Source organism: Oryctolagus cuniculus, chromosome 16, assembly GCF_964237555.1.
Source record: "Oryctolagus cuniculus chromosome 16, mOryCun1.1, whole genome shotgun sequence".
NCBI classification, from domain to species: Eukaryota; Metazoa; Chordata; class Mammalia; order Lagomorpha; family Leporidae; genus Oryctolagus; species Oryctolagus cuniculus.
Genome location: NC_091447.1, coordinates 67,071,176 through 67,098,502, shown reverse-complemented (window position 1 = coordinate 67,098,502; position 27,327 = coordinate 67,071,176). Strand labels below are relative to the sequence as shown.

The 27,327-nt window shown below is 66.5% G+C and overlaps 4 protein-coding genes across 8 annotated transcripts; 3 read left to right on the top strand and 1 right to left on the bottom strand.

Moving 5' to 3' along the window:
- The first annotated feature begins 3,417 nt into the window (after positions 1-3,417).
- On the top strand, positions 3,418-11,426 carry ICAM1 (intercellular adhesion molecule 1). Of its 2 annotated transcripts, none has more exons than XM_008250743.4 (7): positions 3,418-3,575; positions 4,999-5,256; positions 8,602-8,907; positions 9,194-9,484; positions 9,578-9,832; positions 9,955-10,206; positions 10,875-11,426. In XM_008250743.4, exons 1-7 carry the CDS (start codon positions 3,509-3,511, stop codon positions 11,048-11,050), a joined length of 1,605 nt encoding a protein of 534 aa, XP_008248965.4. In that variant the 5' UTR covers positions 3,418-3,508; the 3' UTR covers positions 11,051-11,426. The 2 variants fall into 2 exon arrangements, with proteins under 2 accessions (XP_008248965.4, XP_017194269.3); XM_017338780.3 differs by lacking the exon at positions 10,875-11,426 and adding an exon at positions 10,637-10,849.
- A 788-nt stretch (positions 11,427-12,214) lies between these two features.
- ICAM4 (intercellular adhesion molecule 4 (Landsteiner-Wiener blood group)) lies at positions 12,215-13,563 on the top strand. 3 transcript variants are annotated; one of them, XM_051838088.2, is made up of 3 exons: positions 12,220-12,714; positions 12,826-13,131; positions 13,299-13,563. In XM_051838088.2, the coding sequence occupies exons 1-3, from the start codon at positions 12,333-12,335 to the stop codon at positions 13,415-13,417; spliced, it is 807 nt and encodes a 268-aa protein (XP_051694048.1). In that variant the 5' UTR covers positions 12,220-12,332; the 3' UTR covers positions 13,418-13,563. The 3 variants fall into 3 exon arrangements, with proteins under 3 accessions (XP_069915312.1, XP_051694047.1, XP_051694048.1); XM_070059211.1 differs by having other exon boundaries at positions 12,215-13,131; XM_051838087.2 differs by having other exon boundaries at positions 12,215-12,714; positions 12,826-13,392.
- Positions 13,564-15,050: 1,487 nt separating this feature from the next.
- On the top strand, positions 15,051-21,287 carry ICAM5 (intercellular adhesion molecule 5). Its single transcript, NM_001171150.1, is given in 15 exon segments — positions 15,051-15,132; positions 16,025-16,167; positions 16,170-16,178; positions 16,180-16,294; positions 16,501-16,821; positions 17,009-17,290; positions 17,522-17,776; positions 17,912-18,160; positions 18,413-18,655; positions 18,772-19,050; positions 19,145-19,209; positions 19,212-19,218; positions 19,220-19,384; positions 20,014-20,280; positions 21,019-21,287. Coding segments are annotated over 15 exon segments (2,751 nt in total).
- A 2,482-nt stretch (positions 21,288-23,769) lies between these two features.
- ZGLP1 (zinc finger GATA like protein 1) lies at positions 23,770-27,201 on the bottom strand. 2 transcript variants are annotated; one of them, XM_051838086.2, is made up of 5 exons: positions 26,930-27,201; positions 26,014-26,391; positions 24,703-24,800; positions 24,278-24,371; positions 23,770-24,108 (listed from the first exon to the last, which is right to left on the bottom strand). In XM_051838086.2, exons 1-5 carry the CDS (start codon positions 27,061-27,063, stop codon positions 23,979-23,981), a joined length of 834 nt encoding a protein of 277 aa, XP_051694046.1. In that variant the 5' UTR covers positions 27,064-27,201; the 3' UTR covers positions 23,770-23,978. The 2 variants fall into 2 exon arrangements, with proteins under 2 accessions (XP_051694046.1, XP_069915313.1); XM_070059212.1 differs by having other exon boundaries at positions 24,285-24,371.
- Between the last annotated feature and the right edge of the window lie 126 nt (positions 27,202-27,327).

Sequence of the window (27,327 nt, the reverse complement as noted above, 5' to 3'; positions counted from 1 at the left end):
AAACAATTAAAAGCAGACGGCCGTGCCATCAATGAGCAGATAAAGCCCGAGCCAGCGTGCAGGCTGCTGGTGTGTCCGCGCCACGCTGACCTGACCCCTGCCAGAAGGGAAAACAACGCGGGTGGTTTACTTAACGGCGCCAGCTCCGCCCCCTGCCCCCCTGCGTGGGCGGCCCGGCGGGGGGCGGGGGGGCCCTCTCAGCTGGGCCGCCCTGCCACTGAAAACATTTCTGGAATGTCTCTCTGGGGATTGCGTCTGTACTCCCTGCACAGCCAAAGCTGCCGAGTCCGCGGGGTGTGGGTGCCTATCCCCGATTGTAGGATATTCTCCCACCCGCTGGGTCACTCCCTCGGACACAACAGCCGGAGCTGGGCCAGGCCGCAGCCAGGAGCCAGGAGCTCCATCCGGGTCTCCCACGTGGGTGGCAGCGGCCCAAGCACTAAAGCCATCAGTCACCTGCCACCCACCTCCCAGGGAGCTCTATGGGAGGAGTCGGAGTATTGAACCGGCTCTCTGGTGTGGGATGCTGCACCAAACACCCTCCCCCTTGGAGCTGGCTTTTAATAAAAGGACCCCCGGGGCTGGGGCTGGGGTGCACGGGTCCACCGCTGGCAGTGCCAGCACAGGTGCATGTCCCAGATGCTCCACTTCTGACCGAAACCCCTGCTGATGCGCCTGGGAAGGCGGGGCGGGGGGGGGTGGCCCTAGCACCTGAGTCCCTGCCAGAGACCCGGATGCAGCTCCAGGTTCCTGGATCCTGCCTGACCCAGCCCTGGCTGTTGCAGCCATCTGGGGAGTGAACCAACGGGAGGGGGTGGGGTGGCGGTTGTTGAGTGTGGCTAGGAGATGCTGTAACCCGGACCTGGGTTTGCTGGGTTAAGCTGTTACCCGCCTATCAGCTGCGCCTCTCATTAGTGCTGGGGGTGGGGGGAGGAAGGTGGAGCCGGCTCCCAGCCTGGCCTGAGCTAGAGGCGCAGGCCATCAGGGAGCAGCCACAGGGACCCTGCTCACGGGTGTTTTCTCTCCTAAGAAATCCTGCCTCGGGGCCAGTGTTACGGCACAGCCCGTTAAGCCACCACTTGGAACATCAGCGTCTGTGTCGGACAGAGCGCTAGTTCGAGTCCCGGCTGCTCCACTTGGAATTCAGCTTCCGGGCCATGCACGTGGCCCAGGTGCTACCCGTGGAGGGGACCCAGGGGGAGCTCCTGGCTCCTGGCTTCAGCCTGACCCAGTGCTGGCTGTTGCAGTCATTTGGGGAGTGACTTGCAAATAAATAAATACATCTTAAAAAAAGAGAGAGAGAGAGAGACTGAGAGCGAGGAAGAGGGTGCGGCCCCAGGCAGAGCCGGGGACAGAGCCCAGAACACTCGGGAAAACTTTCAGGCCACGAGAAGGTAGGGAGGAGTCGGCCACGCTGGGGATGCCGGGAGGGACATCAGGGCTAAGGGAACTGCAGGGCGGCCCCACAGGCGCTCAGAGCGGGAGCGGCGATGCCCACGCTGGGGCCAGGCCTCGGCCGCCCCAGCTCTGTGTCCAAAGCCCCTGTTGGCCCCAGGCACGCTCCCTGGCCGGCCTGAGCCCGCCTGGCAGCCAGCAGGAAGCCGTGCCCTTCCCGCAAATGGCGACAAAGCGCTGGCAACGGCTGCTTCTCTTTGCAGGGAACCGGCGCCGAGGGGGCCCAGGACCAGGAGGCGCGAGCCCCTGGGCCCCCTGCCCACCGTGACCCCACCTGTGCCCCTCACGCCCCAGCCCCAGCCTGGCTCCCCTGGGCCAGAGCAGCCACCGCCCCACCAGTCACTACGCGTAAGAGCAAAGTCCTCCCGCGGTGATGACCTGAGGCCCTTTGCATGTCCCCCTTGTCCCCTGGTGCCTTCCTGGGCTTTGTTCAAATGTCACCTCCTAGGTCTTTCCCAAAATACTCTGCTTCAAGCTGATCAGCTGGGGCTGGCAGTTGGGGTGTAGCGGGTTAAACCGCATCCCATGTGGGCGCTGGTTCAAGTCCCAGCTGCTCCACTTCCGATCCAGCTCCCTGCTAACACACCTGGGAAAGCAGCAGAAGATGGCCCAAGTGCTTGGGCCCCTGCACCCGTGTAGGAGACCCGGATGGAGCTCCTGGCTCCTGGCGTTGGCCTGGGGGCAGTCATTCCCTTTGGGAGAATTTTGGAGAATGAACCAACAGATGGGTGCTCTTGCTCTTATCTGCAACCCTAACATTTCATATTCCCTCCCCAGGCCCTGCCCCCCCCCCCGGTAGCAACAAACACCTGACGCATAGTAGGTGCTTAATAAACCCCCACACCACAAGCTGAGACGGCTAAACCACCCGAGCGCGCTGCAGGCGGACTCTGCGCCGCTAGGGGGCGCGCGCCGCCCGCGCACCTGTTGGCAAGGGGGCCGTGCGCGCCCCAGAAAAATCCGGTTGGATTTTCCCAGACCCTCAAAGGCACACACACGCCCTCGGTCCCACTCTCTGATTCTGCCCAGGCCGCCCCGGGGCGGGGATTCAAGACCCCCGAGCCACCCCCTTCCCCAAGAAAACAAAGATCCCCGTGGAAATTCCTTAGAAACAGCCGGGGCGCGGGGAGGGACCCCTCCCTTCCCCTTTTGCGCGACCTCCCTGGCCCCTTGCAGGTCTCCATGGCGACCCCAAGCGCGTCCAACAACAGGAAGCTTAAGGCGGCCAGGCCAGTGCCCGGGTCCTTGGGGTCTCCAGCCTGGATGCTGGCTCCAGCCGCGCCTGCTCAGCGCACGCGCCCCGGCTCCCCGGCTCCCCTGCTCCCCGCTGCCTCAGTTTACCCCGCGGAGCCTGAGAAAGCAGCGGGGGCGCTGGCGGCGTCAGGACCACAAGGCTTCCTTCCTGATTCTGGGAGCTGCGAGAGCCGCCCCCGCGGCCCAGGCCAAAAGGGGAAGCGAGGCCGCGGGGGTGGAAGCACCCGAGGTTCACGCGCGCACCCTGAGGTTCCGGGGCCCGCGGGTGCGCCCCGGGAGGAGTCCTGGACTCCCAGCAAGCCCACCCTAGCAAGGGGGGCGGTCTGCTCGGTTAAGGAGCGCTGTGCGCGCTGGGGAGTCAGTTTACCCCCTCTGTGAAATGGGCACAATCCCCCCAGGGAAGCCGGTAGGAGTCACTAAAGCGCCTAACGCAGTGCAAACAGGGAATCCAGGTTAGCCCGGCCCGGGATGGGGAGGGGACCGGCGGGGCGGTCCGCAGCCCCGCCGCCCCGCCGCCCCGGGGTCGCCGCCGCCGCGCCCTCCTTGCTTCAGTTTGGAAACTCCGGCGCGGGAGCCGCCAGCGAGGGAGGACCCCCCTTCTCGGGCCGGGCACCGTCTCAGCCCGGAAATGCCTGAGCCCTTGTTCCGGAGGGGAAGGCTCAAGGTTTCCGGGAAAGCACCGCCCCCCCCCCCAGGCCCCCCGTGGCCGGCGGCTATAAGAGGACCCGCGCGCCGCGCGCCGCCCCAGTGCGCACCCTGCGCCCCGGCTCCGCGCTGCTCCGCCCGCGTCCTGCCCGCTATGGCTCCCGACCGCGTCCGGCGCGCGCTGCCCGCGCTCCTGGCCCTGCTCGCGGCTCTGCTGCCAGGTGAGTCCCGGGTCGCACACGGCCGCGCGCCCTGGGCGCAGGTGTGGAAGGATCGAGACCATCCTCCGCCCCCTCGGTCTCCCGAGCGGGGCCGCTGCGGAGTCGGCAGCCGTGGGCTCGAAGCCACATCCCGCGGGGGCCACCGGGCTGGCGCCTCCCTGACTCAGTTTCTCGGGAGTGGGGGAGGGTCGTGGCGCCGCTGCCCTTGCGGGATTCGCGTGGCCGCCCCGCCCCGCTCCGCCCGGCGCCTGGCCCCTGGCCCCGGGACAGCCTGGTCACGCGCTGGAAGGCGAGTTTGGCCCCGCGCCAAACTCATTAATCTTGGGGACCCCTCTCCCCCCCCTGCCCAAGACACATTCTGTTCCTCCTCTTCTAACCCCCTGGGGAAGTCCAAGGCTCGGGGGAATTCCAGGGCGCGCTTCTCTCGGGGTCAGGAGCTGAGCAGTGGGACGCCGCAGCGCGCGCCCCCCGCCCCCTGGAAACCCCGGCCCCAGCGTGGGGGGGGGACCGGCCCAGGGGCTGCAGGGTGACCCCGCCCCCCACAGCGGGAAGCGGGAGCCGGAGAGCTCCCTGGCACCCGTGTGTAGCTCGGGAACCTCTCCTCTCTCCGGGCCTCTACCTTGCCCTCCGAGCAATGGGAGCGAGTCCGCTTCCCTCTCTGGGAGATCCTTTGCCGCTGCGATTCTCCCAGCCTCCCCCACCCCACCCCCGCCCCCCATCCCGTCCCATCCAGCCCAGATAAAGCAAAGCAGAACAGGAATCTTTGGGCCCCTGGGGGGGGTGGGTGGGAAGGGGCGGCTTCCATGGGATTTTTATTTTTTCTGTTTTGGGGGCACAGTTTAAGGAGTGGCTTGGAAAACGGCCCTTTGCTACTTACCCTTCGAGGTAGCCACTGGCTACGCTGCTGGCCTGGCTTGGGTGGGGTGACTCCAATGCACCCGCATTACAGATGGGAAAATCGAGGCCCGGACAGGGGGAACGACTTGTCCCGAGGGGTGAGGAGCCTGACTGGGGGGAGCTGGCCTCCTGGTGGTGGTGGTGGGGGGGGAGAGGCAACTGGCCTTAAAGTCAGCCTCTGCCTCCAGCCGCCCTGGGTGGAAGGACACGACTTCAGCGCGGAGGCCTCTGGAGCCCCCCACCATTGTCGCCATGGTTCACTGGGCCCCCGACCGCCCTGCACCTGCACCTGCCGGTTCCTGCGGCCTGAAATCGCTTTCCCTTTTCTCGGGGGGCCCACACGGTCTCTGTTTGTTCTCCAAGCTCTGATTTCGGAACATCGGTTCCTAGTTATCTGTTGTTTGCTCATGAGCCCTCCTGGGGCTCCCACAGGGAGCCCTGGCTTGTGCCCGGCGGCGCGTACGCGTGCACGTGCGCGCCCACGCGGGGTTGGTCATGCGCGCTCCTCCGCCCCGCCCCGCCCCAGGCCCCGGGGACGCGCAGACGTCGGTGTTCCCCTCGGAAGTCACGCTGCCCCGTGGCGGCTCCACGCGGGTCAACTGCAGCGCCGCCTGCGCCGAGCCGTCGAAGCTCGGCCTGGAGACGCAGCTGAGCAAGGAGGAAGTGGCCCACGGGGACAACTGGAAGGTGTTCGAGCTGAGTGACGTGCAGGAAGACAGTACCCTCATCTGCTTTTCCGACTGTGAGAGCCAGTCCATGGCCTCTGCCAGGCTCACGGTGTACGGTGAGTGGCCGGGCCGGGGAGGGGCTCCCCCGGGGCGCATGGGACGGCCCCTGCTAATGTGCCTGGGAAGGCAGCGGGCGGTGGCCCAAGGGCTTGGGTCCCCGTCGCCTGCGTGGGAGACCCGGAGGGAGCTCCTGGCTTCAGCCTGGCCCGGTGCCGGCTGTTGTGGGCATTTAGGGAGCGAACCAGCAGAGGGAAGACCTGTCTGTCTGTCTCTTTCTCTTTCTGTCGCTCTGCCTTTCCAATAAATAAATAAAGCAAAATACACAGACTGGGGCGGGTTAAACCCTGCTTGGAACTCGCGCTGGGCGCCTGGGTTCAATCCCAACTCCGCTTCCAGTGCCGGCTCCCTGCCAATGAGCACCCAGACGAGGCCCGGTTTTGGCACAGTGGCCGCCGTAGGAGGATTGTGCGGGCGGGGCTGCACGGCCTGGCGGCGGGGAATTGGGTGGCAGTCCTGGGCACCAGCCCCGGCAGGGGGCCTGCCAGGGGCCCGGGGGCATTTGCCAGAGCTGTGCTCGAAGGGCAGAGGAACGCAGAGGCCTGCGAAGGCAAGAAGTGGTTTGGGCGTGCAGTGGAATAGTATGCAGCCGTGTAAAAGAAAGAGGTGGCTCCTTGGACACGAAGGAAGGCACCCCGGGGGTGCGCTGTGAGATTGAAAGGGCCTGGCCCCCGCCCCCCCCCCCCCGCTGGCGGGGTGGAGCCTGTGTGCTGTGCACCCCCCAGGAGCACCGTTGGCCTTGGGCAGAGCGGCTCTTGGAGAGGGTGCTGGCGCTGGTTGGGAGGGGTTGTTTTCTTTGTGTGTCTGCGTGCCCTCAGGGATTCTGAGCTGGGAGAATGGGTCACCAAAGCAAGAATGCACACGCACAATGTGTGTGTGTGTGCGCGTGTGAGTCAAAGCGAATCAAAACAAGGAAGAAAAACAGAGAAGCGGATTTAAAAAAAAAAAAGAAATTATTTCTCTGAAAGGCACAGTTGGAGAGAGGGGGGTGGGGGAGACAGAGAGAGGTCTTCCATCTGCTGGCTCACTGTCCAGATGGCCACAGCGGCCGGAGCTGGGCCGATCCGGAGCTCCATCCGGGTCTCCCATGTGGGTGCAGGGGCCCAAGCACTTGGGCCATCCTCCACTGCTTTCCCAGACCACCAGCAGGGAGCTTGGACCGGAAGTGGAGCAGCTGGGACTCGAACTGGCACCAGTATGGGATGCCGCGCCGGCCCCAGGGAATGGCTTTGGAATTGCTTATCTCGGGCCCCAGCCCCAGCGTGGCTCTTATAGGCCAGGGACCTTGGTGGGCGACCTTGGGGTTGCAGCCCGTGAGCACAGACTGCTCCTGGCACAGCCACAGCCTGAACGCCCTGGGCCCTCGGCGGCCTTATCTCTGCTGACTGAGCAAGTGTGGCCCCGCCCCCGGGATAGGGAAAGCCCTAGACATTCCCAGTAGCCCCGGAAACCCCCCCCCCCGAAACTGTGCGAGGGACCTGGTGCCTTCCTGCCTGGCTCTTGAGATCCATCTGCCTTGCTGGGCCTTCGGGTGCTGTGCTGCCTTAGCTTCCACATCTGTGAAATGGAACACTCCATTTCAAGGGGAGGGGAGACTCGAGCCTGGCCTTCTCCCCACCCCACCCCCCACCGGTGTGGGTGACATCCCTTCTCCACAAAGGTTAGACATGGAATTCCTAGGCGGTGGGCTTTGAGGGATGTGTAGGAGTTTGTTGAAACAGGAAGCGCCTAGACAGAAGTGTGGAACGGGGAGCGTCCCGATGTCAGGCAGGAGAAGTTGCTGACCGATCGGTTAATGAGGCGGCAGGTGAGGGTAGTCTGGACGCCTCTTGTCAGCGGGGTGTTGGGGAGCCGTGGGGGGTGAGTGAGCAGAGGGCTGGACTCAAACAGGAAACAGGGGCAGCCTGGCCGTGGGCTTTGCCTGTTCTCCCCGTGGTCTGGGCCCTGGCAGTGCCCAAGAGGGAAAGGCCAGACAAATATTTGAAGAATGAGGCAGGCTGAGGTGGAGAGGCCCTGAAGTTCAAGTTCGAGGTCAAGGGGAGGTCCGGGCAGGGCAGACTTGCTCCCGGAGCCGGGCCGGGCCTGGCCGAGGATGGCTGGGCTCCTTGGGGGGTAGGTGGGGCTGAGGTTTCGGGGTTGGGGGAGGAAGCTTCAGATGCAGCAGGCTGCAGGAGGAGGTGGCTGGAGACCAGAGCCTGGCCCCTGAGGTCTCTCTTGACCTTTATTTTACTGTTTTTTTTTTTTCACGGCTTTTTTGAGGGAGAATTTACACAGCACACAATCCACCACGTGCATTCTTGGTATATTAATAGCCTCGTGCGACCGTCACCACATCTTCGTTTGCACGGCACTTGCATCCCCCCCTGAAAAGGAAACCGGCTCACTCTGTCACCCTCTTCCATGGGCTAGCCGAACGCCCGTCTCCAACAGCCCCGTTCTACAGCTCGGGAAGCTGAGGCAAAGCCGCAGCCAGGCTGGGAGTGGAACCGAGGCCTTGCTGGCTCCCGGTCGCTCAGTGGCACCGCTGTGCCCATGTCCAGGCCCCGGGAGCAGGGGCTGGGGAGGCGCAGACGCTGAGACCCTCCGGGGGACGCTGGGTGCAGGGGAGGGAGATCTGTTCTAAGCCACTCCCCGTCAGGTCTGGTCTGTCCCTTGGGCCAGATGTGATCCACGGCCTAGAGTCCCAGCGTGTGTGCTGTGTGTATGCAAGGAATATTCATTTTGGGCATCCATGAGTACTTTCTTAAAAAAAATAAAGAATATTTGAAAGGCAGAGTTACAGACAGCGAGAGAGGTCTTCCATCCACTGGTTCACTCCCCAAATGGCTGCAACGGCCAGAGCTGTGCCGATCTGAAGCCAGGAGCCAGGAGCTCCATCCGGGTCTCCACACGGGTGCAGGGGCTCAAGCACTTGGGCCATCTTCCACTGCTTTCCCAGGCGCATTAGCAGGGAGCTGGCTCGGAAGTGGAGCAGCTGGACTCGAACCGGCGGCCATGTGGGATGCTGGCAGTGGCGGCTTTACCCGCTGTGCCACGGTACCCAGTCTCCAAAAATATTTGCTTCAAAACACACGTAACTTTCTGCTCTTTTTTTCCCCGCATGCACTTCTTGCAGCCCCTGGTGCTGAGGGGAGCAGGCCCCGTGGTACTACCTACACCTGCTGGTCCCTCCCAGGGCTCACCTAACCACTCAAGAATTTCTGACCGCTTTCCCAAACACTCGGGGACTTGTCTCCAAAGCTCTCTGCGTTCCTGGCTGCTGAGCTGGCGCGGCTGGTGGAGTGTGGCTGCCAGGACGGGTGCGGCGGCCAGCTCAAGGGACTTTCCTCCTTGTGCCCCCGCAGCGCCCCCGGACAGCGTGGAGCTGGCGCCCCTGCCCCCCTGGCAGCCCGTCGGGGAGGACCTCACCCTGCGCTGCCGGGTGGTGGGCGGGCAGCCCCGGGCCCGGCTCTCGGTGCTGCTGCTCCGCGGGGAGGAGGAGCTGAGCCGGCAGCCGGCGCTGGGGGAGCCCGCGGAGGTCACGGCCACGGTGCGGGCCGACAGAAGCGACCACGGCGCCAATTTCTCCTGCGTCACCGAACTGGACCTGCGGCCCCTGGGCTTGGGGCTGTTCAAGAACATCTCGGCCCCCAGGCAGCTGCAAACGTTCGGTGAGGCTTTTGGAGGGGCGGGGGCGGGCAAACAGCTGCCTTCCCATGCAAGGTGTGGGGGTTCCTGGGATGGCCAGGGCCCCTAGCCCTCGGGGTACCAGACTGCATGGGTTCCAGGAGGGTGGCCGGTGATCTGGGATGGGGTGCGGGCAGGGGCTCCCCTGACCCCGGCCGAGGGGTGCAAGGAGACAGGATGAGGAATGACAGTATCCCCAGGAAAAGGACTTCGGGGCATCCCATCCCCCATTCTGCTCACACCTGCCCCGTCCCCCTCCCCCACCCCCAGAGCTGCCGGTGACTGGGCCGCAGCTGGCCACCATCCCCGCGGTCGTGGAGGTGGGCGCTCAGTGCCACGTGTCCTGCTCCCTGGATGGGCTCTTCCCTGCCCCGGAGGCGCGGGTCCAGCTGGAACTGGGGGGCCGGAAGCTGGACGCCACCGTCAGTCACAGCAAGGACACGGTCAGGGCCGTGGCCTCCGTGCGGGGGACAGCGGAGGAGGAAGGTGCCCAGCAGGTGGTGTGTGCGGTGCTGCTGGGGAACCGGCGGGTGGAGGCGACGGCCGAAGTGACTGTGTACAGTAAGCGGGGGCCACAGCGGAGGCGGGCTTTCCCCGGAGGGGGCGTGGCAGGACGCAGAGGGGGCGTGGCTCACTGTATGCCCCGCCTCCCAGGCTTCCCAGCTCCCAACCTGACCTTGAGCGAGCCAGAGGTCTCCGAAGGCACCGAGGTGGTTGTGCAGTGTGAGGGCCACGACGGAACCAGGGTGACGCTGGACGGTACCCCAGCCTGGCCGGTGTCCGCGCGGGCCCAGCTGCGGCTGAACGCCAGCGCCGAGGACAACGGGCGCCGCTTCTCCTGCTCTGCCGCCCTGGACGTGGCCGGGCAGGTGCTACGCAAAAACCAGACCCGGGAGCTGCGTGTGTTGTGTGAGTGGCGTGGCTTGGCCCGTGACCGCCCATCCCAGGTCCCACCGCTAGGGGGGCTCCCCCATCCCCCTGGTCCCCAAGCTCCGCCCCTTGCACGCCTCCCCCTTGCTGTGTTTGTCCAGATGGCCCGAGACTGGACGAGAGGGACTGCCTGGGAAACTGGACTTGGCAGGAGGGCAGCCAGCAGACTCTGAGATGCGAGGCCTGGGGGAACCCGCGCCCGGAGCTCAGCTGCCGCCGCGAGGGAACCGGGGCTCCGCTGCCCATCGGCGAGCTTAGGCCCGTCCAGCGCCAGTTCGCGGGGACCTACCTCTGCCGGGCCGTGAGCTCTCGCGGGGAGGTCACCCGCGAGGTCTTCATCCACGTGCTGCCCTGTGAGTGCGCCCTTGGGCCGGGCGGGCCGGGGCGGGGCCAGGGAGCCGGCTCAGTCCTTGCCATCCAGGGCGGAGGCTGAGACACTGCCCTGGGCGCCTGCAGCCCGTATTGGAGCGCCTGGCTCCGGCTTCCTGCCTATGCACTCCCTGGGAGGCAGCAGTGATGGCTTAAGTTAACTGGGGCCCTGGCGCCCCCGTGGGAGACCCGGATGGAGCTCCGGGCTCCTGGCTTCAGCCTGGTGCAGCCCTGGCTGTTCCAGGCATTTGGGGGGTGACCAGTGGATGGAAGATGTGTCTCCTTCTCTCTCTGCCCTTGAAATAAATAATGGGCCGGGACCGGTGCTGTGGCGCACGGGTTAAAGCCCTGGCTTGAAGCACTGGCATCCCCTATGGGCACTGGTTCGAGTCCCAGCTGCTCCTCTTCCGATAGGCCTGGGAAAGCAGTAGAAGATGGCCCAAGTCCCTGGGCCCCTGCACCCGCATGAGAGACCCAGAAGGGGCTCCTGGCTTTGGATCAGCGCAGCTCCAGCCATTGCGACCAACTGGGGAGTGAACCAGCTAATGGAAGACCTCTCTCTCTGTCTCTGCCTCTCTCTACAACTCTGTCTTTCAAATAAATAAAAGTAAATCTTAAATAACTCAATCCTGGGCCGTGTTTCCCCCCGCAGACAAGCACAGTAACGTGGTGATCATCATCGTGGTGGCGGCCGTGGTCCTCCTGGGCACCTGGGGCACCGCTGCCTACGTCTACAACCGTCAGAGGAAGATCAAAAAGTACAAGCTGCAGAAGGCACAGGAGGCGGCCACCGTGAAGCTGAACACGCCGCAAGCCTCGCCGTCCTGAGCCCCTGCCCCCCACGCGCCGGCCACGCTGAGCAGAGCGGTGGACCCGGGCCACGGAGCTGCAGCCACGTCCTCCTCCGGCCACGGTGGGGGGAGGGGGTGGCAGGACACAGACAGCATTTTGGGGTCATGGTACCTGCACAGCCGGGACTGCCCCAGGCCTCGGGCCTGACCCGTAGCCAAAGAACTGGACCAGGAGGAGGGAACTGATCCAGGAGCCTGGCCTGGCCAGAGAGTGAGAGAGTGGACACACGACCCGGCCGTGGGAACGGGCACGCACTCTCGCAGCAGGCGGAGACCCCACGGCACTAAGGAAGACGTGACAGCCCGCACAGACACTTGGAGCGTGGAAACACAGCTGCTCTTTTAACTCTTGACTTGGATGTATTTATTCATTTATTTTGCCAGCTATTTATTGATAATTTGCCTTTGATGCAGAATGGAGTGGTGGACAGGGCAAGTAGAGTAGGTTCCTGCCCCCCCCCCCCCCCCTGCCCCGTGGAGCTCTTGGTCTCATCTCATTCAGGGTGGCCAGGTACAGTTGTGCTGGCTGTGCACTGCACAAACGCACCTGGCAAAAATTAAATCAAGCATGGCCGGAATTTCTCATACCATTGGCCGGCCAAGCTGCTTTTCCCCTCAAAAAGCAAGGGGGGTGCTTTTGCTGTCTTGCACGAAGACGTTGTATGGACTAGCCATGGTTACAAGCTCAAGGGCCTCCCCCGGAGGTCCACCCCACACCCCCAGTACTGGTGCTGTTGGTTACCCACTTCTAACCCACATGCAACTCTGCCAATGTTCCCCGTGACACGAGGTGGCCAGGCCTCAACATGGGTGCCCACTCCCCAGCAGCTATACCATGGAGTCCCAAGAGACTGTGCCCCCTGCCCATGTGCCCCCACCACCTCCTACCTGTTCCTTCACGGGCACCTTGCAGGGGCAGGGGCAGGACCGCCGGCTCGGGACACCCTGCCCCAGTGCCCGGGCCTGATGTTTCTCAACTCCAGCTGCAAGCCCTCGGTGTGCGGCTTTGAGGCCCCCCCCCCTCACCCCCACCCCTCCCCTCACCCCCGCCCCCCCGGGGGGGGGGCTCGCAGCCAAAGCTGGGCTCTGTTCATGACTTTCGGGAATTCTAGTGACTCTATGGACCCTTCTGCAGGAAAATAAATAAAAATAAAACCCGCAATGACTTCTTGGAGTTTGGAATTCCGGGGGGCCCCCAGGGCGGAGCCGTGAGCCTCCTTATCTCCCGAGCCAGCCGCCCTGAGCGCCCTTAGTCGGCCATGGGGTCTCTCTGTCTCCTGTCGCTGCCGCTCGTGCTGGGGGCCGTCGGCCGGGGAGGCGGGAACGCGACGGAGCGGGCGCCAGGCCCCCGGGGCGGCTCCCCTGCACCCTCGGGCACCGCGGCGCCTTTCTGGGTGCGGATCAGCCCCGAGTTTGCTGCTGTGCCGCCCGGGCGCTCCCTGTGGCTCAACTGCAGCACGAGCTGCCCCCTGGCGGGGGTTCCCCGCCTGCGCACCCAGCTGCGGCGCGGCCTGACGCGCAGCGGCCCGGGGTGGGCGTCTCAGCAGCTGCTGGACGTGAGAGCCTGGAACTCCAGCGTGACCTGCTTGGTCACCTGCGCCGGGGAGACGCGCGAGGCCACGGCCAGGATCACCGCCTACAGTGAGGCTCGGGTGCGGCTGGGGCGGCGAGGGGAGGGAGGCCGAGGAAGGGGGGCGCACGCCGGGCTGACTCGGGGGGCTGGGGCCGGGGATCCCCTCTCTCTCGCCATAGAACAGCCGCGCAGCGTGGTCCTGGACCCTCCGGTCTTGGTGGGCAGCAAGTACACGCTGCGCTGCCACGTGACGCACGCGTTCCCGGTGGGCTTCATGGTTGTGACCCTGAGGCGAGGAGGCCGGGTGATCTACTCCGAGAGCCTGGCGCACTTCACCCGCCCCGATCTGGCCAACGTGACGCTGACCTACCAGCTGCGCGCTGGGCCGCGGGACTTCTGGCAGCCCGTGACCTGCCACGCGCGCCTCCACCTCGGCGGCCTGGTGGTCCGCAGCAGCTCGGCGCCCGTAATGCTCGAAGCTCTCGGTGAGGCGCCCGGGTCGCCTTGGGCACCGTGGGGGAGGGGGTTGGGATGGATGGGGTCAAGGGTTAGGAGCCCAGGAGGAGGGCGCACAGGCCGAGCCCAAGCTGCACGCGGGTGGGCAGACTTCCGTGGCCCTCGCTTCTAATTCTCCCCTCGCTCCTGCTCCCAGCTTGGAGCTCCGAGTCCAAGGCGCTGGCCTCCGCCTCCATCGCGGCCCTGCTGGGGATCCTGCTCGTCGTAGCAGGTGCCTACCTGCGCAGGTGCCTGGCGCTGAAAGCCCAGGTGTAGAAGGGGCTGCTGGACGGCGGCCGAGCGGGAAGACAAAGGGAATCTGGAACAGTCTGGGGAACCCGGGCCGGATCCATAAAGCCTCAGCCAGCCTCGTTCGTGTAGCCCCTCCAAGGCGAGGGTCTCCAGCTGCAAACTGCCTTCTCCACGTCCCTCATCTCCCCCCACCCCCGAGGGCGGCATCTGAGGTTTTTCTCGCTCGGGGTCTCACCTGCCTCCACCTTCCCAGCCGGTGTAGTTAAAATAATAAAGAAATAAGCAAACCCCCTCTTCTGGCTGGCTTTATCGAAGTGCTGCAGACGCTTGCGAAACCGGGGGCCCTGGGAGGGCCCTGGGCGGGGGGCGGGGCGGGGCGCGCCGTGGCACGGCTCGTGCTGATTGGCTCCGCCTTTCTCACGCAGCGGCTCTGATTGGATGTTAAGTTTCCTTTCCCACCCCCGGACCGTGCGCCCTCGCCGAGGCCCACGGTGGAGCGAGGACTCGCTCCCCACCGCGCGTCACGAGCGCCCGGGCTGAGCCCGCAGATGGGCGGGGTGGCATGGGCATATGGGGGGGCCACGGGTGGGCAGACGAGGTACCCCGGTAGTGACAGCGGGAAGGGCTCATGAAGAGGAGCCACGTGAGATGCCTTGGCAACGTCCAAGTGGTGGCCGGCAGGCCAGGCGGGCGCATGGCAGGGGTTGGGTCGGAGGTGTCAACGCCTGGGCCCGGATGTGGCAAGGTCAAAAGCATCTCCGAGGGTCTGTCGCGCGCGCGCGCTCGCCGATGCCGGGGTCCGGGGCCCCGCCCGCCGCTCCGAGGGTGGGCGCTCCACGGCGGCTCGCGCTCTCGGCAGCCGAGCAGACACATGCCCGCTGCACGCTGGGTAAATACAGCCCCGGAGCCGAGCCGACTCTCATTTAGACGTCCGCGAAGGCTGCGCGCACGCACACGTGTCTGCGACTCGCTGGCACTTTGGTCCCCGCCCCCTCCGTCGCGTGCCGGAGCCGAGCGGGAGGGGGGATTAGGGGTGTGGCTGTAACCCCGAGCTCGCCGTGGGAGCAGGGAGACGGCTCGGGGCGGGAGGCAACCCAGCACCCTCTCCCTCCCCCCGCCTAGAACTGCCCTTTTCCGAGGCGGCGCTCCCCAAACCTCTCCAAGCCCCCAAATCCATCCGCGCGCCCTAAGGGGGCGCGGGTGGGTGGAGCTAAGTATAGAGGCGGAGCCGAGAGTCCGGTTGGTTATCCGAGCATCCAAGGCAGGGGTTTGGGAAAGGCAATCCAGCATCCCCCTCCCCGCCCCCGCCTCCTCCCCGACCTCCGCGCCGCCGCCCGCGATGACGCGGGAGAGCGCCGTCGCCCCCACACGGCTCCCGGCTACCGGGCGGGCCTGCAAGCAGACCCCCGGGGGTCGCTCGCTCCCGCCAGCTCGCCTGCTCCAAGGCCCGGAGCCCCGCGCACGCTCGCCGCCCGCCCCCCGCCGCCTCTGCCGCCGCCCCCTCCTTGGAAACCAAGTTACCAACGTTAAACCAATCCCCGAGCGCAACTCTGCCTCCCCCACACTGCGCCCGCCGCGCCGCGCCGCGCCGCGCCGTCCTCTGGCTCAACTCGCCACTCGGGCTCCCCTCGCCTTCTGCGCTTCCCCCGCGGCGGCGATGCCAGGGCCTTCGCCAGGGCTGCGCCGGGCGCTACTCGGCTTCTGGGTAGCCTTGGGCCTGGGGATCCTCCGCCTGTCAGGTAAGAACCCGCCCCGGCTCGGGGTGGACAGGGCCGGGGGCGGAGTTCCCAGACCCCTCCCGGCTCCGCCCTCGCCTTGCTCCCACGCTCCCGCCCTCTGCCCTGAGCCCCGATCTCCTCGCCTCTCCCCTTCCCCCCCTACTCCGCGCTCACCCGAGTCTCCACCCGAACCCCTCCTTCGAGCTCCGGGGTGCTCATCTGTACCCAACCCTGCGCCCCGGAGACCCCAGGGTCTCTGCGGTTCCCTCCGCCCCGGGTGCCTCCTCCCGCTTGGCTGCACACCGTGGTCCACCGACTGGCATCTCCCCCACTCGCGATCCGCAAAGACCCCCAGCTCCCCAACCTTCGTGACTCAGAAGCGCTGTTCTCCCTCCACCCGGAGCCCTGGCAACCGCGTTCCTCCGTTCCTCCCGCGAGCCTGGCCGCGCGCCCTCTTCCCGCGTTCCTCACCCAGGTCTGGGGTCTTCCTTTATTTCGAACCCAGCCTCATAGGGGACTTGCCTTCGCCCCCAGCTTCAGACTCCCTCTCTCTTGGAAGTCGGCCAAGACCCCGAGAACTGGTGGACTCCCCAGTCCCTCGCCCGGGGTCCCTTCCAGCGTCGCTGTGTGCATGAAGGAGCCCATCTTTCCTCTCGCCTCCCCCCACCCCACCTCGTCTTGCTTTCCCACGGCTGCATGGGCGTCTGGGAGACCAGGGGTCTCCTCCGCCATATTTCAGAGAGTCCCTCCAGGAGCGCACCTGCACCCCCGAGGCCTGGGCAGGGCGCGGCACTCCCGGGTTCATTCCTGGATGTGGTCTCTGCTTGACCCCCAGGACCCCTTGACTCGGTGTAGGGGCACTAAGATCTCAGGGCGTTGGCGCCGCAGGCTGAGCTCGCGTTTCCCCGGGCAGCGGTCGCGCAGGAGCCCTTCTGGGCGGACCTGCAGCCCCGCGTGGCGCTTGTGGAGCGCGGGGGCTCGCTGTGGCTGAATTGCAGTACCAACTGCCCTCGGCCGGAGCGCGGCGGCCTGGAGACCTCGCTGCGCCGGAACGGGACCCAGAGGGGGCTGCGCTGGCTGGCGCGGCAGCTGGTGGACATCCGCGAGCCGGAGACCCAGCCCGTCTGCTTCTTCCGCTGCGCGCGGCGCACGCTACAGGCGCGTGGGCTCATTCGCACTTTCCGTGAGTTCTGGGTGGCCACGCTCCTACTCCACTACTTTCGCTCCCTCCCAGGCCCCGCCCCCTGGGTCTCGGGGGCCGCCCCCTTCAGACCCCGCCCTCTGGGTCCCCGCGCCCTGCCCTTCTCGGCCCCGGATCCCCCTGGGCTCCACACCAAGCCCCTGGAAGCCCAGGCGTTTGCAAGAGCCGCGGTTCCCCCCACCTTGCAGAGCGGCCGGATCGCGTAGAGCTGGTGCCGCTGCCTCCCTGGCAGCCGGTGGGCGAGAACTTCACCCTGAGCTGTAGGGTCCCGGGCGCCGGGCCCCGTGGGAGCCTCACATTGACCCTGCTTCGGGGCGCCCAGGAGCTGATCCGCCGCAGTTTTGCGGGAGAACCGGCCCGAGCGCGGGGCGCGGTGCTCACGGCCACGGTGCTGGCGCGGAGGGAAGACCATGGAGCCAATTTCTCCTGCCGCGCCGAGCTGGACCTGCGGCCGCAGGGCCTGGCGCTGTTTGAAAACAGCTCGGCTCCTAGACAGCTCTGGACGTACGGTAAGTGGGGGGTGCGGAGAAGAAGGGGACCCGGCCAAAATGCCGACTTGGACACCGGTTCCCGCTGTGCCTGTGAGATGGCACTGCGGGCTAAGTGCTTAGTACATCCTGAGCGCTCACTGCACTCCGTCTGTATCTGAAGTCCAGCTCTGGTCTTTGACCACCACTTCCCCACCCCCACCCCCAGCCCTGCCCCTGGACTCGCCGCGTCTCCTGGCTCCCCGGGTCCTGGAAGTGGACTCGCAAAGCCTCGTGAGCTGCACCCTGGACGGACTATTCCCGGCCTCGGAGGCTGGGGTCCACCTCGCGCTGGGCGACAAGAGGCTGAATCCAGAGGTCACCCTCGAGGGGGACGCAATCGTGGCCACCGCCACCGCCACGGCAGAGGAAGAGGGCATCAAGCAGTTGGTCTGCGCTGTGACCCTGGGGGGCGAGCGGCGGGAAAGCCGCGAGAACGTGACCGTCTATAGTAAGAGGGAACCAGCCGGGACCTCGAGGGCGCGGCCGGAGGGACGCGAGGGCGGGGCGACGGGTGGGCCGGGCCTCGGGACCGGAACAGGCGGGGCCTGATTCCCCGACAGGGCGGGGGCGGATGGGGGTTGAAGAGGCGGGACCCCGCAGCAGGTGGGTTCCTGCATATAGGGGGGCGGGCCTTGACGGGTGGGTGGGAGGCGGACTCGGACGGACATTCCGCCCCCAGGTTTCCCGGCGCCCCTCTTGACCCTGAGCGAACCCAGCGCCCCCGAGGGGAAGTTGGTGACAGTAACCTGCACAGCCGGGGCCCGAGCCCTGGTCACCTTAGAGGGAGTTCCCGCTGCAGCCCCGGGGCAGCCCGCCCAGCTCCAGTTTAATGCTTCCGAGAGCGACGACGGACGCAGCTTTTTTTGCGACGCCACTCTGGAGTTGGACGGGGAGACCCTGAGCAAGAACGGGAGCGCAGAGCTTCGTGTCTTATGTGAGTTGTTAGCCGCCCCTCCCCGCTCCCCCCTCCCCCACGTCCGGGCGACGCCCGAGGACCGGCCCGGTCCCACGGCACGGCCATTGCTGTGGATGCACGTCCAGGCTGTGTGTCCCGCGCCCTTGCCCACAGACGCCCCCCGGCTGGACGATGCGGACTGTCCCAGGAGCTGGACGTGGCCAGAGGGCCCAGAGCAGACGCTGCGCTGCGAGGCTCGCGGAAACCCAACGCCCGCGGTGCACTGCGCGCGGTCCGACGGCGGTGCGGTGCTGGCGCTGGGCCTGCTGGGCCCGGTCACTCGCGCGCTCGCCGGCACTTACCGCTGCACCGCGGCCAACGTCCAGGGCGAAGCGGTCAAGGACGTGACGCTGACCGTAGAGTGTGAGTCGGGGTGCGCAGGGCGCAGCTCTGACACCTGTGGGGTCTGAAAGTGCGCCCTGGGCCAGGCTGGCGAGCGAGAGCGCGCACAGGTGTTGGAGAGGGCTGGAGGGGCGTGGCTCTGGGTGGAGCTTTGCCCAGGGGGGCGGTCGAGGCAGGCTGAAGTTTTTCAAGCTGCCCTGGTTTGGGGGGGAGGGGTTTGGGAGGGAGGGGTGTAGGGCCGATAGGCTGAGCCACGCACGCGCCCCTGTGCAGACGCACCGGCGCTGGACAGCGTGGGCTGCCCGGAACGCGTGACGTGGCTGGAAGGAACAGAAGCGTCGCTGAGTTGTGTGGCACACGGGGTCCCGCCGCCCAGCGTGAGCTGCGTGCGCTCCGGGCAAGCCGACGTCATCGAGGGGCTGCTGCTGGTGGCCCGGGAGCACGCGGGCACTTACCGCTGCGAGGCCATCAATGCTCGGGGCTCTGCGGCCAAAAACGTGGCCGTCACGGTGGAGTGTGAGTCCTGGGCAGCGAGTGGGCGGCCGGGCGGGGGCTGTCGGGACGGCTCCGGCTGGACCTCGTGCCCGCTGTGTGAACCCCGGCCCCGCTGCACCTCTGCCCCCCACCCCCAGATGGTCCCAGTTTTGAGGAGCGGAGCTGCCCCAGCAACTGGACGTGGGTGGAAGGATCGGAACAGCTGTTTTCCTGCGAGGTGGAAGGGAAGCCGCAGCCAAGCGTGCAGTGCGTGGGCTCCGAGGGCGCCAGCGAGGGGCTGCTGCTGCCGCTGGCGCCCCTAAACCCTAGTCCCAGCGACCCCAGCGTCCCTAGAGACCTGGCACCCGGGATCTACGTCTGCAACGCCACCAACCCGCACGGCTCGGCGGTCAAAACAGTCGTCGTGAGCGCGGAGTGTGAGCGGGGCCCGGGCGGGCGGGGAAGCAGGCGGAGCCCCCGAGGCCCCGGCCCCGCCCTGACGCGCCCCTCCCTCCCCCACCCCCACGGCAGCGCCGCCGCAGATGGACGACTCCACGTGTCCGAGCGACCAGACGTGGCTGGAAGGGGCCGAAGCTGCGGCCCTGGCCTGCGCCGCCCGGGGCCGGCCCTCGCCACGAGTGCGCTGCTCCCGGGAGGGCGCGCCCCGACCTGCGCGACCGCGCGTGTCGCGGGAGGATGCGGGCACTTATCTCTGTGTGGCCACCAACGCGCACGGCTCGGACTCCCGGACCGTCACTGTGGGTGTGGAATGTGAGTGGGCGGTCGAGGCGGAGGGGACTCCACGCCAGTTCCATTGTCTGGGAGGGGGACTCCTAGGCCAAACTGGAGGGTACGAAAATCCTGGGGGGGGGGCACAGCCCCTTCCAAGTTCTGGGTCAGAAGGACCCCCCCCCCCACTCACTGAAGCAGGGTGCCGAATTTTAGTCCCTACCCGCAGCCCTATATAGTTTTTACTTTTCATTTTATTTGAAAGGCAAAGAGAGAGAGATCTTCCACTCACTGGTTCACCCCCTACCCCCAAATGCCCGAAAAAGCTGGCGATGGGCCAGGCCTAAAGCCCAGGGACCTAGAGCTCCATCCAGGTCCCCCACGTGGGTGGCAGGGGCCCAAGTACTTGTGCCATCACCGGCTGCCTCCCAGGGCGCACGTTCTCAGCAGGAAGCTGGATGGGAGGTGGAGCAGCCAGGACGCGAACCGGGCACTCCAGTTAGGGATGTGAGCTCTCCAAACAGCCCTGCTCTGAGGGTCCAGGGCGCTGATCCGAGGGAGGAGCCTCGCCTGCCCCGCCCACGAGGGGGTGGCTGAACGGGAGTCGGGGGGACCCGCTCAGCGGCGGGGCCTGCGCTCAGCGCTCCCCTCGCTCCCGTGTCCCCCTGCAGACCGGCCCGTAGTGGCCGAGCTGGCGGCCTCACCCTCGGGAGGCGTGCGCCCGGGCGGGAACTTCACGCTGACTTGCCGCGCGGAGGCATGGCCCCCAGCTCAGATCAGCTGGCGCGCGCCCCCCGGGGCCCCCAACATCGGCCTGTCGAGCAACAACAGCACGCTCAGCGTGGCCGGCGCCATGGGCAGCCACGGCGGCGAGTACGAGTGCGAGGCCACCAACGCGCACGGCCGCCACGCGCGGCGCATCACGGTGCGCGTGGCAGGTGAGCGGCGGGGACGGACTTGGGGGCGGGCCCTGGGCCCTGGTGGCCCGGCTGCTTCTCTGCCTCCCTTTGGGTCCCCACGGACGAGAGCTGGGTGCACCTGAACGGGAATCAGGGGCCGCCAGCAGATGGCCGGTTAGGGACGGGAGGCGCAGCGGGACAGGGCACGCTGGGACTAGAAGGTAATTCAAAAAGTTCGTGGAAAAACGCATTGAAAAGATGACCTGATTTTGGTGCAAAACTTGAACTCCATACGCAGGTTTTCCTAAGGAGGCATTGCCTATTAACTTTGTACAGGACCCCCCCCCCCCCATTAACTTGGGGTGGGTTCCTGCGTCGGGGAGGGGATCCAATTCACTCTCTGCTGTGTCACTGTGGGGAAAGGGGATTGGACGGGGATCAGGAACAAAAGACCCGGAGGCTCAGCTAGGTCCCCTCCCCCACTTTGTGCAGTTCCTGGGGCTGGGGTCTTCCTGGGCTGGAGGCCACATCCGACCTGTTGGGGGATGGGGGGAGCTGACTGATCGGGGAGGGGCTTGGGCACAAAATGAGCCTCCATCGCCATGGGCTGGAGGAGCTTGTAAGCTGGGTCTGGGGTCGCACTAGCACACGGGGTGGGGGGCCGCCTGCCCGGCACAGGACGGACCTCCTGCTCCTGGGGAGGCGACAGGGGTAGTTCGGGGTTGGGGGAGCCCCGAGCCTGCCCATTCTCCGTGAGGGTCTCCCCAACCCGCACAGGTCCGTGGCTGTGGATCGCCGTGGGCGGTGCTGTGGGGGGCGCGGTGCTGCTGGCCGCGGGCGCCGGCCTGGCCTTCTACGTGCAATCGACGGCGTGCAAGAAGGGCGAATACAACGTGCAGGAAGCCGAGAGCTCGGGCGAGGCCGTGTGTCTCAACGGCGCGGGCGGCGGCGCCGGCTCGGGCGCGGAGGGCGGCCCGGAGGCGGAGGACTCTGCCGAGTCGCCCGCGGGGGGCGAGGTCTTCGCCATCCAGCTGACGTCAGCCTGAGCCTGCTCCCCTCTCCCCGCGGGCCGGGGGTCGCCCCCCAGATGCACACGAGGGGGGCTTCTTTGCCGTTCTATTTATTATTTATTCAGCTCAAGGGGCGCCACCCCCATTTTCTACCCACTTTCCCCAGTAAAGTTTATAAAAAACGACTCAGCCCCGACTGCTCTCTGCGATGGGACTCAGGTCCAGAGTTCGAATCAGTCTTGTGGGCAGAAGTGTTTTGGCGGGCACAGCCTACTAGGGCAGACCCCCTCCAAGTCTTTTTTTCCAGGAGTGCCAGGGAGCTTGGGCGCGGCCCCTGCTCCTTCCTCCTCCTCCCCCTCCCCCCTGCCTTATCTCTTCCGCCCAGTGCTGCCCTCTGACCCCATCTGGGGAGGTGGCCCGCGGTGCTGTCCCCAAGCCTGCTTACTGGCACGGTCAGGCCCCTCTGCCGGGATGGGCGGAACCCCCTTTGGGAGGGGAGGAGTCACAGTGGCGGCTATGGTGGGGTCAGCCCTTGGGGAGGTCCCACCTATTGCACTGGACTCCCCTACCCAGTGCTGTGCCTCAGTTTACCCGTAGGCCCACTCTGATACAGACACACACACGAGGTGTCAGCTGCACCCCCCAGTGCACGGAATCCTGCAGCCCAGCCCGGCAGGAGGAGAACAGCTGGGCCTCCTTCCCGGCCGCCCCCGCCCCCGCGCAGGAAGCCCTGGCTGCTCCACGTGATTCATGAGCAAAGATGAGCTCAGGAAACAGGACAGAAGGGAGAAGGGTGCTGGGTGCTGGGTGCCGGGGACAGCCAGGCGCAGCCCCTGCGACCCCCCATCTCATGGCGAATCCTGCCCGCCCCAGGGCCTTGCCAGGCCGTCCCTCATCTCAGACCCACGGCGGGCTCCTGGTCCATGTGGGCCCCGTGGCTAAGGCACCCACCCCCGACACCTTTGTTGCTTTAGTTTTTCTTCCAAGGCCAACTCTCTACTTATTCGATTACACGTTCACTGCCCAAATGCCCACAGTGGCCCCTGCCTGGGGTCAAGCAGGGAGTAGGCGGGACCAACTACTGCGGCCTTCAGGCCCCTGCCTGTTCGCTCCCCAAGGAGCGCATTAGCAGGAAGCCGGAACCAGGAGTGGAGCCATGACTCGAACCCAGGCACTCAGATGTGGGATGCAGGCGTCCCGAGCAGCGTCTTCAACACGCAGCCAAACGCTCACCCACTATCAGACAGTTAACTGGATAGGTCTTGTCATTCTAGAACATTCTAGAACCATACAGATTTCTCTCTACAGCACTATTTTGTTCGCTTCACCCTACTGGTACTCAGTACTTGCTCAATAAACGTGTGTGTGTGTGTGTGTGTGTGTGTGTGTATGTGGCTGACAGCAGTCAGCCGGCGGGCCCTATCCTATCCCAGGGCCTGGGAATGAGCCCGAATGACTGCGTTCCTGCCACTCCACGGAGACCCGTTGAGACCCCAGCCCGGCTATTCCTGCAGGAGCCAATGCTGGCATCTGGGGACAGAATGAGTGGATGGGACCTCAGTTTCTTTGCCTCTAAAGAGGACTTTTTAAAATAAAAGATTTATTAATTTGAAAGACAAGAGTTACAGAGAGAGAGGTCTCCCATCCGCTGGTTCACTCCCCAGATGGCCGCACCGGCCAGAGCTGCGCCGATCCGAAGCCAGGAGCCAGGAGCCAGGAGCCAGGAGCCCCATTTGGGTCTCCCACGTGGGTGCAGGGGCCCAAGCACTTGGGCCATCCTCCACTGCTTTCCCAGGCCACAGCAGAGAGCTGGATCGGAAGTGGAACAGCAGGGACTCCAACCAGCGCCCATAAGAGATTCTGGTGCCACAAACGGAGGCTTAGCCCACTACACCACAGCACTATCCCTTTAAAATTTTTTCAGAAATGTTAAGTTGGTGCTGGCGTTGTGGTGCAGGGAGACAGTTGCTGCCAGCGACACCGGTACCCAATGTGGGCGCCAGTTTCAGTCCCGGCTGCTCCACTTCCGGCCCAGCTCCCTGCTAAGGTACCTGGGAAAGCAGCAGCGGGTGCCCCAAGTGCTCGGGTCCCTGCTGCCTCGGGAGAGACCCGGATGGAGCTCCTGGCTTCATCCTGGCCCGGCCCAGCCACTGTGGCCATCTGGGGAGTGAACCAGCAGATGGAAGACCTACCTCTCCCTCCCTCCAACTCTGCCTTTCCAATAAATAAATCAATTCACCCCCCCGAATGCCCTGAGTCGCCGGAGCCCAGCCAGGCCCAAGCCAGGCCCGTGAGCCGGCACTGCCGCCTGCCAGGCAGCAAGTGAGTGGGGAGCTGGCGGCCGGCGTGGGGCCCTGCTCTCGCGTGTGGGGCGCAGGCGTCAGCTGCTCGGCCCAATGCCCGCCCTGCGCGCACCTGACGAAGCCCCTCAGTGCGCCCCGAGCGTGGCCCCCCACATCCATGAGTCACGGCTGCCCCTCCTGCACGGGCGCGGCCCCCGCAGCACACGGCTCTGCCCTGGGAATGGCTCTGTCTGCTTTATTGTCGCTGCTCAGTACAACACGAGCGCCGTGGCCCACGGCGGCTCCTGAGGGGCTCGGACGAGCCGGCCGCGACGAGGGGCCCGCAGCACCCACCCGGGACCCCTGAAGGGGACCTGCCAGGCACGAGGCGGGCGGGTGCTCTCCTCACTCGCCCCACCAGAGGCTCCGTGGGGGGAGGGCTGGCCTATGCGTCCTGAGCAGGGCCCTGGCGGGACCCCTGGGACACCCCACACCTGCCACACAGCCTTCTGGGCTGCACGCTTTTCCTGGGCACCAGCCAGCAGCGGGAGCAGCGGGTGCCGTATTTCTTGTACCTGGGGTGGGGGTACGAGAAACCGCCATTCAGGATGTAGCAGGGGAGCCCAGACACCACCGTTTTCCCCCAGAGGGGGACGTCCCCCCTCCTGCAGGCCCTACCCTGGCTCAGCTCGCAGGCCAGGTCTGGGGGCCCTCACCCCACGCCCTCCCGACCGGGCTGAGGACCTGATACCACAGGCATTGCAGAGTGGGGTGCCGTCCTCCGCATCTCTCCAGAGCGGGGTCCTCTGGGTCCGACAGGAAGCGCAGCGCCGCGGCCCTGAGGGTCAGAGGTCAAGGGGCAGGGGTCAGAGGCCCAGCCGCTGAGCTCAGGAGCCCATCCGTGTGACACGTGTGTGTGTGGGGGGGTCTCGGAAGGCCCCACCTGGCTCCGGGCCCGGCCTGCGCGCGCGCACTACCAGATGGGAGACAGATGGCGCAGCTCCCAGGGGAGGAAGCCGGGGGTGGGGGTGACTCAGCCGGCGGGGAGGGGTGCTGCCACTCCCCTAGGCTGCTCTAAATGGGGAAGCGGAAGGCAGGGCGGGGAGAGAGATGACGAGCGAGCGAGTGCAGGACACAGGCCCCCCAGGTACTGAGCGCTCAGCACTCACCCAGCATCTCGCTGCCTCCCGGGGGGTTGGCTTCAGGACCCCCGGCGGGGCCTGGTGGGGGCTCCTGGGTGCGGCGGCGGCTGCTGCCATGGGCCGGGCTGGAGGGAGACGAGGCGTCAGCACTGGGGACAAGTGAGCCTGTTGCCACAGCCCCCCAAACGCAGGCTCACGATCAAGGTATCAGGCAACCCCTGAAGGGGCCGCCGACATCCGACAGCCCCGGCTCTGCGGCCGGCGCCCTGGCCTGCGGCACCGCCATCCCACGTGTGCCTGCTCCACTCCCGGTCTGGCTCCCTGGGTTGTGCCTGAGAAAGCAGTGCAAAGCTTCCTCCCGGTCTCCCACGCAGGTGCAGGGGCCCAAGCACTGGGGCCATCTTCCGCTGCTTTCCCAGGCCATAGCAGAGAGCTGGATGGGAAGTGGAGCAGCCGGGACTCGAACCGGCGCCCTTAAGGGATGCAGGCCCCGTGATGTGGGATGGAGGGCACTCAGGTGGTGTGTTAGCCACTGCCCCAAACGCCCGCCCCTAAAATCAGTATTATCTAACAGGACAGCCCTCCAGGCTCAAGTCCCAGTTATCCTACTCTGTCCTCGCTGTGTGGCCTTGGACAAGGCAGCTCATGTCCCCATCTGTAAAATGGGCTTTGCCCAGAGCGTCCGTGAGCCACAGGCCCCCGGGGCTGTCCGCCGCCGCTCACTGCCCACAGTACCGCCGGTGTGGCTGCAATCCGCGTCGGGGAAAACAGCAGCTACCCCTGGGAGGGGCAGGCCGGCTCTCTGCTGGGGAGGGGCCGGCTCGGCCTCCAGCCCCAGGCCTCCATCATGGACCCGGCCCACGGCCAGGCGAGAACCTGTATGCGCAGGTCCTGTACCCGCAGAGCCGCCCAACCTCAGAGGGAGAACAGGGTACTGGGGCTGGCATGGTGGCGCAGCGGGTGCAGGAGTCTCCCCCGTGACACCTCATCCCATGGGAGTCCTGGCTGCTCCACTTCCCATCCCGCTCCCTGGGAAAGCACACGTGCCTGGGCCCCTGCCACCCATGTGGGAGACCCGGATGGAGCTGGCTTCTGCCTGCCTCAGTTCTGGCCATTGCGGCCATTTAGGGAGTGAATGAGGAGGTGGACGGATGGACGGACATACGGGGACAGACACACACACACATACACACACGCGGCCTTGGGGAAGGTAAGTCCGGCACTCCCTGGAGCTGCCTGGTAAGCACCCACTTCACAGAGGGGCCTCGATCCACACCCGCGGGCCGCCGAGGGGTGACTGCGGGAGGCGCCCCCCCGCCCGGCCAGCCCCGTCCCTACCTGTAGCTGGGCGTGATCTGCAGGCTGGCATCTGGCTTTATCGCAAAGTTCAAGGTCACCCCTTGGAACTGAGGGTCCGCTTTCTCCATGCCCCTCCGTGGCTCTGGCTGCTTCCGGGGCCGCCTCTGGGGCGGGGCGGGGGGCGCCCTCGGGGGCTCCAGGCTGAGGCACTTCTGCCTGCAGGCAGATGCGCTGCCCTGGATTGCCTCGGCTGCCCTGGCCAGAGGCAGGGGGTCCTCTGTCCCCAGGGCCATTGGCTCCCAGCCGGGCCCCAGGGCCTGCGCGTGCCCGCCAGGGGGCCGGGGGAGCCTCGGTGGTCTCTCGCGGAAGACGCGCAGGGCGCTGACCGGGTCTTTGCAAACGCGCCAGAAGTGTAACCTGGGGACAAGCAGCCGAGCGCGGTCACCCCCTGCCTGGCTGACTCCGGGCTTGGGGATCCCCACCAGGGCCTGCGCCCGCTAGCTCCCTTCCCTTGGGCAGGCCACATGTCCCCACCCCACCCCCAGCCTGGGGCTCCAAAGCGCTCCGGAGTCCGAGCCTGAGCCGGGTGTAAAAGTTACAAAGTAATCGCACACACAGCCGCTGCCACAGGCAGCCCCCACTGTCCCCACCCGGGAGTCGCTGGCTCACCCGGGGCAGGGACCACCCTCGGGGGCCAGGGCCGTGGCGCGGGCTCCGCCGGCTGCGATTTTGCCGATTACCAGGCTGGCCCCGCTGACCTCGTGTAATCGCTGGGGTCAAAATCGCACCCTGCGCGGCTCCGAGTGCGCGGGGGGACCCCGAACCGCCCCCTGGTCAGTCTCAGCAACCCCCACGGTGACCCCTGGGTAACCCCAGGGGCTAGGGGGTCAAGACCCCTGGATCCCCGCGGCCCGGCGCGGCCCGGGAGAGGCGGGAGGGCGTGCGCCTTAAGTACCTGCTCCTGGGTCCGAGGCATGCGGGCGTCATCGGCTCGTGCCCCGCGGGGGGTCCCGGGGTGGGCTTGGGGTCCAGACAGCCCGGCGCCAGCAGCTCCCGCAGCACGAAGCCCGTGGCTGGCTTGGCCTCCATGGCGCCCCAGCCCCGCTCAGCCCAGCCCCCCTCCTCGACGGCGCCGCGCCCCGCCCCGCCCCCGGGCCGGCTCCAGGAGGATGGGCCGCACCTGGGAGCGCGGGGCGCAGCGGGGCCCGCTCCTAGCGGGAAGCCTCACCCGGCTCGGGGCTGAGCGGGGCGGCATGGGGCGCCCCTCGCCCCCGGCTCTGCCTCCTCGCAGCTCCCTTCGCCGGCACGGCTCGGGACCAAGGGCGACCCGACCCCTCCAAATCCCTCCGCGGC